The sequence below is a fragment of the Morone saxatilis genome, unplaced genomic scaffold, assembly GCF_004916995.1.
Source record: "Morone saxatilis isolate NCDOM2014 unplaced genomic scaffold, NCSU_SB_2.0 Contig11, whole genome shotgun sequence".
Classification (NCBI taxonomy): Eukaryota; Metazoa; Chordata; class Actinopteri; family Moronidae; genus Morone; species Morone saxatilis.
In genome coordinates, this window is record NW_023339663.1 from 2,311,862 (window position 1) to 2,323,081 (window position 11,220).

The window sequence follows — 11,220 nt, forward strand, 5'->3', positions numbered from 1 at the left end:
TTTGAAAGGAGAGAGTAATTAGTCACCGAGCACCAGCTGTGACAATCAACTCACCTGGCTGCTCTCACCTCTGTCCCTGCTGCAGCTGCAACGTTAACCAGGTCCACCGCCACAGTGGATCCTCACAGGACACAAACATATGAGGATCTAAAGGAATATGATGCATTGTTGTAGATTACAGTAAATAAAATGAGCTCAACCTTAAACATCTACAGCAGTAAAATGCTACGTATACATTAATGTAGCAGTGATATTAATCCAGAAACATCAGATATGATAATAAAACACTGACAGGGAACATTTTACTGCAGAATGAGCACTTTCACTTCTGATTAACTTTAAGTAACTTTATCTGATAATACTAATTTTCACTTAATTAAGGTTTTGACTGCAGGACTTAAGTAAAAGATCTGAATATTCCCCCTCCATACACGTCTTTGTGCTTAGTTTCATACAATGGATAACCAACTAAAATGTCCAGATGTAAATTCTGATCACAGATGAAGTGTTCATGAATATATTTTAATTCAACAATAGATGTTTTTGTGGCATTTTTCAGCACATTTAAGGATGAAACAGTGTGACAATAAATTATCTGCTGTAAAATTGTGTGAGCTGTAAAAAGAACAGTCTTAATCACTGCACACTGAGACATTTTATCGCCATTTGATGTGAAATGTGTTTATTTAAACAAACTACAATCGTTGCATGGAGCAATGCGTGTACATATCCTGCCTTTACTTCACCCTCACTACTCAATCTTTTATATAAACAGCAAATTAACATACTGTTATTTTGGTTTAACCGCTCATTGACACCCACACAGTCAGTCACAGCCTGTAATGAAATGTGTTGAGTCCAGGACCTCAGCTCATTGTTCCACCTGGCAGGAGGAGAACCATTATGTTCCTCAGTGTTGCCTCCAAACCAATGAGCCAACGCACTGCCACATTTTAAAATAACCAGCACATCTTGCAGGCGTTCAATCGAGAGCTCAACAGTGACGGTTTCAAGGTTAGGAAACATCACATGGATGCTTTTTAACACACCGCGGAACTTCTTTCTTTCGCCATTGTTTCTGTCAGTTGCATTGTATAGCCTACACACCAAGTTGCTAGTGGAAAAAAATGAAATAAATATAAATGGTCCTTTCCTTTATGTTATTAACAACCATAAACTGAGTTTGTTTGTCCTCTAGTGCTGCTGAATAAGCACAAGCTAATAAACCCCCCCCCCAAACAACCAAGAAGCGAATCTCTATCTGTTCACTAAGTCTGTGAAATAAAGAGTTTATTTCAACCAAACCAGCGTCTGTGATTGTTGGAACAAAGACTTTTATTTTATAAAGTTATGTTTCTGCGAGGTTAAAATGAGTGAATGAGTTTTTGTCTATAGAGTCTGTTGAAGAGCGTTTTCTGGTCTGATCCAATCAGCCAATCGGTGGCTGATTTTCACTTCCAGGAGGAAAAGTTGTAATGCAATGTAAACCAAATGATGTGGCAGGAACCAGGAAACATTTCTCATCTGGTCTGATTCTTTTTCAGTTCTCTAGAGTCTGAGATCTTTCCTTAAGGTCCACAAACTGCAGTTCCTCTAATGGCCACTTGAGGCTGGCTCCAGAAGTGAGTCAATCTCCATAAGGCTCAATATTAAAATGCCCAAATTTACAGATGAAATAAACATTTTTACAGTCTGGTACAAAAAAACAGTTTTGGTCTCTATAGCTAAAAACCAAGTTCAGGACAACTGGGATATGGGGTATATTTTTGCATGAGTCATTCACTTAAATTAAATTAAAGTTATTGCATTATTAAGGGCATGGAAGCTTTGAGTGACAGGTGGATGTCCACTTTACAACAGCTCTTGCTAATGCTAAGTGCCTGCTTAGAGCCCCTGTGACCCCCCGAGGCTTTTTTTTATATAAATAAAAAAAATTATATAATGGGAAAAAAAACATTAAACATTATCTGCTATAACAGGTACCCTAAAACTTTGACCCCAAATATGCTGACCTTTACAATGCGTGCCTAGCATCTTCAGATTTTGCTCACTACTGCACGTCTTTGTATCCTTTGAGATCAGCACAGACAAACACAACACAGGCTTCTTCACATGGTTATTGGTTATAAGTGAATGCATGTGTGAGACAGTGGTTGTAACCTTATGCAGCACACCTGTTCCAAGTGTTATGTGAAAGACGGAGCCGTTTCTGTACATTTAACTTGTTTATGCTAATTGTGTAGTATGGGCGAGATAGCGTGCTGTGGCTGGCTTATCACTCAGTACCTTAAGTAGCTTTTGAATGAGGCAGCTGCAGTTTTATTGTATTTGATTAATGAGTCAATAAGTGCCTCTGAACCTGATTGAGTTTTCGTTTTGTGTTCGGGAGATCAATGAGTATTACAGTAACAGACAGCAGTAGATCTGTAGGAACTTGGGCTTGGGAACTTAGACTGGTAGCTGGAGAAGGACCAGGTCCACCTCCTGGGCACCGCCGAGGTCTTCTTGAGCAAGTAAATCTTCTTCTTTACTTTAAATGGTTAATCTGTGTGTAGGAGTTCTTGAATACTGAGCACTAAAATTGGGTTCAGTTCTCATTTTGGCTTTTATATTTTTCAACCCCCTGACGACATCTAGGTTTGGATGTCGCTGTGTTTGCAGGGAACATATAGACTAATACTTCATGCCTGTTGTGGTGACTTAAGACTGAAACTCAAGACATTCCTTGTGCAGTTTTATTTTATCTTAGTTCGCCATATTGTTTCAGTTAGTTTTAGTTTGGTCTAGTTTTTACCTTTTTTTCTGTTAAAAGGTCAGCATCTATTGGATCTATTAGCAGAAAGTGAATATAATATTCATAAATATGTTTTAATGGGAGCATGCCTATGTTCCCACAGCCCTATGTTCCCACATTTCCTTTTTCATAAATTTGTATCAGATTTTATCCCCCTTTCTCCCCCTAACCCTAACCCTAACCACATAGGGCTGTGTGACCATTGCTGCTTAGCTTTTAACATTTTGACTTGCGATAATATATATCGCTTTTATCTTTTCTTTTTTTATCATCTTCAAAATTAAAAAACATAGCTGTAGATTTAATTTCTCCTACATGCTGGTCATTTAACTAAAATGTTTTTCAACAGCTAGTTTTTAGTTTTAGCTCACTATAATAACGTTGGTCGGCCTCGTCAGCTGCTTTCTGTAATTAAGTGCTCTTCATTTTCCCTCCAGCTCGTACAAACTATTTGAAAACTGCTGCCAGAGTCAGTACTCTCTCTTGTCTCTCCCTTTTTTTGTTGTTTTTAACCGCATTATTCGGTACAGATACAGTTAATTACACAACTTTCGAGTCGCCGTCAAACTATGTGCTGCCTGGCAACCAGAATGTTGTAACACTGCTCGTGGCCTTGGACTTGTCGCTCCTCTTGCCACCACCGACACTTTCTGGTTTGTGTGGTATTTAAAAAAAAAAAAAGATAAAAGCATCTCTCGCCTGATTCTCATCATCAGTCTCTTTCTAAAATTAAAAACTAACAGATGACATATTATTTGAGCTTGAAGCTTCGTATCCAGTCTGTTCCACGTCAGATTAGAGTCCAGTTATATTTCATCCCGAGCTTCAGAGGATAATCATCTATGAGCCTGAGGTTGATTATATTTATTTAGGGTGTAGTTAGGCTCTCTCTCTCGTTCCTCCCCTCTTCCCTTTCCTTTCTCTTTTTGTCCTCTCTGTGTACGGCGGCTCAGCCCATCTGCTAGCTGCGCATGAATTTTTAATGTCTTTGCCCCCGAGCGGTGCAGTGTCAACAGAACATTGCTGCTGCGTGAAAAACGGGCAACTTTCATTCAGCCTCTCTGTTCTTTATGTCTACTTGAAGTTAAAGTTTAAACTTTAAAGTGCGGCTGGTGTTTAATTACTCCGAGGCACAGAAATCCATTAAAACTGTATATTTTTCAAAGTGCAGTCGGGTTTTTTTTCTCTTTTTGTACAATAGAATAGAATCAACTTTATTGTCACAGTCATATAAAGTATTTAGTGACATTTATCCTCTTTATTTAACCCATTCTCACAGGGATCTGAGCCAGTGCCTTGCTCAAGGGCAACAAACTGGAGAACCAGAGGAAACCCATGCAAACACATGAAAGGCCGCAGTTGAGAATCGAACTCAAAACCTTCGAGCTGTGAGGTGACAGGTTGGCCACCCTGGTCAACTCTCTCCTCCCCTGTACTTGGATATGCTACATGTTAGGCTTGTCTATGTTTAAAAGACAAACCACATTTTGAAGATGAAGAGGAAGATTAACTTTATTAATCCCCAATGGGGAAATTTTGGTGGTTAAAAGATGATTTAAAGATAAAAGCGATATATGGTCACATCTTTAACATGTGACTATATGTCATTTTATCTGTTAACCAAAATTCAATAAAAAACGTAGAAGAGGAATAAGATTAACTTAATTAATCCCCCAATGTCGACATTTTCAAGAATAAGTGATAAGTGATACATATGGTCACATCTTAACCTAATGTCAGCAAACTAACTGACTAATCTACATCAATCGTTTGTAAAATTCAAATCAATTTCTAAAATCCAATTTACACCAATTATTAGTTAGCTTGTTGGCTCACTTAACATGTGTCATTTCTTTCTGTCAACCATCTTCAAAATTCAATTAGAAGAAAAATTAACGTGGGAAAATTTTGGTTGTTAAAAGATGATTAAAAGATAAACACGATATATATTTATGTATATTAACCTAATGTTAGCTAACTAGCTCTACTGTCCAATCATTTGCTAGTTAATTACATCTAAAAAAAGAAAAGCTAATGTTCACAAAACTCTAATTTCTAAAATCTAATTTACACAAGTTGTTAGTTTGCTGGTTGGCTAATGCTCCGCAGAGATTAGCTAATTTAAGACATGACTTTTATCTTTTAACCATCTGAGCCCCCTCCACCCCACAATGGCCCCCTTTGCTTCCATAATGACTGCTGTATGCATAATATGCTTTAATCTGATAGTTTACATTATATATTTCCCTCCTTTGAGGATCACAGAGCCAGTCAGCCTGCTTGCTACAGTGCACAGACATCTCGGAGCTCCGCGGGGACGAAGTTTGCTGCCCTGCGGCCATTTTCCTCTACTTAACATTCAAGTAGAAGCGAAACACAAGTTGTAATGTTTTGACTGTTATTGCATCAAGGATGCAGAGTGTGAAACACCTGCTGCCACAACACCAGCGTGTCATCATCATCTTCCTCTGGCTTGTTTAGTTAGAATAGGGAGAGATTATTCAATGAATCAGCAAGTAGTTGAATAATAAATCAATACTCAGGCTGTATGACAAGCCCTTTAATGTCAGTTTGACAGCACAGTGGAAAACAGGATTAAAACTGTGTACGCCCTCACACAAACACATGTACATTCGCATCTTAAGTTCGTTTATGAGTCTCGAATAAAATCTTCTTGAAGGCCCTCCTGAAGTCTCGGTTAAAGATTGTGTATATAATGGGGTTCAGGCAGCTGTTGCAGTATCCGATCCAGAAGAACAGGTTGAAGAGCGTGTCGGGGATCGTGCAGTTCTCCCTGCAGACGGCGTGGAGGCTGTAAGTGAAGAAGAACGGGAACCAGCAGAGGACGAACACCCCCATCACCACGGCCAGGACGAACGTGAAGCGCTTCTCCCTCATTTGTGCCACTTTAGTTTTGGACAGAGACATCTGCTTGCTACGGAGAGGCACTGGGGACGGGAGGAGGAAGTGGTGGGAGCAGTGGTCGGAGGAGGCCCACGATATGGAGGCGCAGGAAGGAGGAGCAGGAGGAGGCTTCAGTCGGTTTGTGGATCCCTCTGAGTCCTTCCCCTCCTCCCTTTTCACGCTTCCGCCGGTCCTCCTGGGAAAGCGAAGAGCGGAGGAAAACGAGGAGGACGTTTTTGTGTCCGCTTCACAGCTCTTCTCCTCCAGGTCGATATCGTCCAGCTCTCCTCTCCTGAGGCCGCTGCTGTTGCTGTCCACGTTGGACGAGCTGTGGCGGTTCGCCGGCAGCGGGCTGTCCAGCTCGTACTGGGATTTACCGCAGCCGGTTCCCTTTCTGTGGCAAGTCCTGGCAGTGCCCTCGAAGCAGGTCTCGGACTGCGATGGCTGCCGCTCCACCACGTTCTTCGCCACGAACACGGTGGAGGCTCGCTGTTTGGCGACGCGGTAGATCTTACAATAAACGAGTATCATGATGACTCCCGGCGCGAAGAAGGACACGAGGCAGGAGGAGAGGATGTACCATGTCTGGTTCATGAGGAGACACTCTTGCCGCCGCACGCCGCTCTCCTTCTCCGTCTCCAGATCCTCGTCTTTCTGCGTCATGAGGAGCGGCGGGGAGGAGATGACGATGGATATGAGCCACACGACGCTGATCATCGATTTAATCCGTTTGGGCGTCCGCTTGCGGTTGTAGCTCACCGCCTTAGTGACGGACCAGTAGCGGTCGAGGCTGATGGCACAGAGGTGGACGATGGAGGAGGTGCAAAAGAGGACATCCAGAGCCAGGTAGAAGGAGCACCAGGTGGAACCAAAGTACCAGTAGCCCATGATCTGGAAAGAGGAGAAAACAATTAAGATATGTTACTGAATCATTTATGCAGTGAGTAGTGACCTACAGAGTAGAGTCAGTGCGACAGGGAGGCGCCTAAAGGAGTATTTAACCTTAAAATATCAACATCTCTCAGGGAGTTCGCCCCTCCGGTTTCACATCAGGCCCCTCCTTCAGAAAATTATTTAAGCTGGCAATCTTTTCAGAGTTGCAAGAGACTGTAAAATATCCATCACATTCCTCCACGGTGTGCGCTTTGCACTCAAATGAAGTCTGTCTAAAGAGAAACAGCCAATATTTGTCCTCTTCATCACCTGTATTTTCCTTGCCGGCAGGTGATAAAGGAGGCAAATATTGAAGTCGCTCGGCTGCACTGCAGTTGCTTGGCTACAAAGAACACTTGGATTATGATGCATTGGCTTTTTCTGGGGGATTTAACTCGGTTCATGGTTCTCGAGCTTTGAAACGAGGGTCTGCTTGAGTTCAGAGGAAACGCTGACAGGGAACTATTGAACTCAAAATGTAAATTTATATCATCAGTTTATCTTTATCATTAATATTCTCTGTATAATATCATAAAGCCTGACTGATACTGGACCTGTGAGGCTGTTACTGATATCCATTGACACATAAATACATAATATAAACTTTTATTTCTGATAAGGATCCCTTAAATGTTGTTTTATATATATTTATATATAAATATTGGAGACAATCTCAAACATATCTTTGCGTGGCTGTTCAGCTCACGTATACATTGACACTGATACATCAGCAATGAGCTAATAATGGCCGATATACTGACCTGGACAATTTCTCTGTCTAGCTAATTGTTGATGGTGTTTTCCAAATCATAGACTGTATAGTTAAATATGGACTTTTTGACATCACCCATAGGTGTCCAAAGAGCCGTTCAGTGCTCAGTGTGGTCGGCTCTGACCGTAGCCATCTTGCCACCAGTCACTCAAAGTGGCCATTCCATTAATTATGCATAACTTTAAGTCTTAATATAGTTTAAACAGGTGCCTTATATAAATATTCACCCCCTGTACAGTTGTCAGGAACGGGTAAATTAGCTATAAAGACTTAAACAGTTTTTTGTACCAGGGTGTTTATTGCTGCTGTAAAGTTTTTTAATACGAGGCCTTATGGAGATTGACTCACTGCTAGAGCCAGCCTCTAGTGGCCATTAGAGTAACTGTAGTTTTTGGCTTCATTTGCAGCCACAGAGCTTATATGAAGATGTCACCTTGGACACTGGGAACTTTTGCATATTTTTCCTAGCAGCTCTGATGCTGTAATTATTAGGCCCTTGGTGCTTTAAGCTAAATGCTAATGTCAGCATGCTAACATGCTGATGTTAAGCAGGTATGATGTTACCATTTTAATTTAAATTATAGGATGCTAACATTAGTTATTCAGCCCTACACACAGGCTGTTTGGTGGTAAACTAAAGTATCAAATGTACATATTTAACCTGATGATGGTGCTAGATGAAGGCTTTATTGAAATTATAACAATAAATCCTGTGGGGGGACATGAATGTCTAATCTCATATTTATTAGTTGTTGAGACCAATGGGGACCAAATATTTCAGTCTGGACCACAGTGGTGGATCGACAAACTGTCATTACCTTATCGTCGTGACCTTGGAGCCATGTGGGGGCCCTGATGGATGCTGATTAATGCAATCATATATAAACTACATATATACACTACAGCTCTGGATCTGTGTGTATTACAGTTGAGGAGCTGCAGCCAATCCATCCTAAATGTTGTAGCCTTGCCACCAGCATTACTAAAACATCTCAAGAGTAATAATTTATGAAAATAATCATTATTCTAGCAACACTATTGACTAAATTTGATCTATTATATATGCTATTTGTTTAGCCATAACAGCTCCAGATGTACTGGGTCTGAATGCATTCTGATTCCCTAATAATTTATATGTCTTTGTTTTATCTATAAAATATATATGAGATAAAGATTCCCTTCCTTTAGAGGAAATTAGAAAATCAACAGTCTGTTAGCTGGAAAATGGGAAGCAAATGACAGCTAGTTGGAGATGATAAATAAACCAGACAGAAGGACCAGTATGACCCAGACTCCCAGACTGTTGTGTGAACAGGAAGAAGAGAAACCGAGCGGCCAGCGGATGAGAAACAATTACAGACTTGAGAAGTGTCTCTCAAGAAGCTGCAGGTGATTTCGAGGTGATGAAAAGCAGGAACAGATCAGTAAACTGTTATTGCTGGGCACAGAAGAGAATATCAGAGAGGAAACAGCAGCTATACATCAGGTAGAAACCCACCAACTTCAGGAAAATCTAATTGAACTGTCTAGAATTATTAAGTTAACAAGTCAAGATGTTCACAGCTTGCATCTCGTACAATATGGGCTCTCAGAGGAGAATTAAGAGAGTTTAATCAGGAAACATTCATCATCATTATATTTACAGTGTAAACCCAGAATCAGCTCTAGAAAGTAGGATGGACATTTAAGTTTATGTTTTCTCACATTTTTTCTCATGTTTTTTTAATCTGTTCCAAGGAGACTTGAAGGTGGTGTTAGGCCTGAGGAATGCTCTGATTTGTGGTAGATGTAGTCCTTCAAACTGTTGAAAATTTAGTGCAAACTTGTGAGCAAAGTTTTAATCCACAATCACAGTTTCCTACATGCTGTCATCAGATACGTCACACAAACTCAAGCCAACAACCTTTTCATTTAAGCCTTCTTGTCACCACATGCGTTGGGATTAGGAAAATGGGTTTCAAGAAAAGTGAGGTCGCTTTTGGAAGTTCTACTTATGTTTCCTTTGCAGAGGAAGAGCTCGCCTTGATGAGACAGCAGGAAGAGGCGGAGTTAGGTTGGATGGATTTTTATACCATGCTAGCAGTGTGGCTCTAGGGATTGCGCCTTCTGTGAGTCCACCAGTTCAATCCGGACTCAAATGTCTATTGGATGGAAAATTACGTACAGATTTATTGAAGCTGATTTTTATGATATTTCAATTTGTCCAATACTCTGGTTTATCTGAAAGTTAGTTTTTGACCACTACAGCCTCACAGAGCTGTGGATTCATCTTTTCTTTCCTGGAAATGGCATGTACGTCTGGCTGAGATCTGATCACAGCGCGAGCCTCCAGCCTTTATCTCCAGATGTTGTCTGGCCGAAAAAATTACAATCTGTTCTATCTGCGTTTACACCTGTACAACATGTGTTTTCCCTTCTTGAGATAAGATGTCCAGATACAGATTGCACGTGAATACCAGCAGCAAATGGTGCCCTAAAAAAAGTTTCCTCACCTCATTAGCCAAGGAGAAAGGGATGACCAGTGTTGCCACCAGTATGTCCGCTGAAGCCAGAGACACCAGGAAGAGGTTTTGAGGTGCCCTCAGGGCTCGGCTGGTAAACACCGCCACCACGACCAGCACGTTACCCACCACTGTCCCCAGGATGATGACTGTGACCACCAGCACAATTAACACTGACGCCACCTGTGAGTGAGGAGGTAGAGGAGGAGATCTCGGCGAGGAAGAGGACGTCTGGTTGACGTTCTCCAAGGAAGAGTTTGGTGGTAAAGTGGCCGGCATTGTGGCCGGCATTGTGGCCATTACGGACGACAATACATCCGTTAAGTCCATCCTTTTTTAAATGACTGACATTATGATCCCCATTTGTTTTGTGTTTTTTATGTTTTTAACTCCAGTGCTTTACTGACTGCAGACTGTCTTTATGTCAGCCAGTGAGAAAATAACAGAAAGTACAAAAATGAGAAAAAGAATGAGAAAAAGCCAGTGAAAGAATCTGCCAAAATAAAAATATAAAAGCTGTCTCTTTGGTTACAGAAGAAAACCCTCCAATAGTATCCCCATCAGCTTTAAAATATACGATTTTTATAAACAAATTAGCTCTCTTTCAGAATATAAAATACACATCTCAAATCCTCACAGCACTACTCAGCCATGGCCAAAACATACTGCTCCATCTCAGCGTTCATGCCGCAACACAAAAAGGATTTGCATGATTTAAGTTAGGATTATAAAAAGTCCTACCTGTAAAAATATCCATTCTTAAGCACATCTGAGCCCGGAGGTTGACAAACTGTATTAAAGCTACAAGACTGGCCTACTTAAATCCAATGAGATGCAATAAAAAGCAGAGAAGAAAAATAAAACATACATGCTCTTGTTGGAGCAATGATGGAAACCCTATTTGAAATGCATGGTACATGTATACTGCTGCACTCCAGAAAAGATCAATGTGGCAGAAAAAAAGGATTAAAAAGTGGAGAAGAAATGATGGGGGAATAAAATCAAGACTGAATAGGAAGAAGGAGAGAGGGGAGAAGAGGGTGAGGAGATGGTGGAAAAAAACAAAAAAACAAAAACAAAAGAGGTGAGAAAAAGAAAAAACAGAGGTCCTCACTTTCATGCGAGTCGCTGCCGTGCTGAGTGACACTGCTGCTGCCGCCGCTGCTGTTCAGTGATTCTCTACTGCTGGAACAGAGGCGAGAGGAGGAGGAAGAGGAGGAGGAGGAGGAAGGAAGGAGGAGGAAGGGGGTAGAGTGAGAGAGAGAGAGAGACTATAAGAGAGGAGAGATGAAAGTGAAGAGTACGAGATGCATGGA

General features: G+C 41.1%; 1 protein-coding gene across 1 annotated transcript; it reads right to left on the minus strand.

The window, feature by feature from the left end:
• Nucleotides 1–5,434: 5,434 nt before the first annotated feature.
• On the minus strand, nucleotides 5,435–10,317 carry LOC118320665 (alpha-2Db adrenergic receptor-like). Its single transcript, XM_035651684.1, has 2 exons — nucleotides 9,896–10,317; nucleotides 5,435–6,589 (listed from the first exon to the last, which is right to left on the minus strand). The coding sequence occupies exons 1-2, from the start codon at nucleotides 10,232–10,234 to the stop codon at nucleotides 5,435–5,437; spliced, it is 1,494 nt and encodes a 497-aa protein (XP_035507577.1). The 5' UTR covers nucleotides 10,235–10,317.
• Between the last annotated feature and the right edge of the window lie 903 nt (nucleotides 10,318–11,220).

Coding starts and splice junctions, on each gene's coding strand:
- LOC118320665 (XM_035651684.1), bottom strand. CDS start 10,234: ATGGACTTAACGGATGTATTGTCGTCCGTAATGGCCACAATGCCGGCC. Junction 6,590..9,895: donor CTTTCTCCTTGGCTAATGAG/GTGAGGAAACTT, acceptor TCCTCTTTCCAG/ATCATGGGCTACTGGTACTT.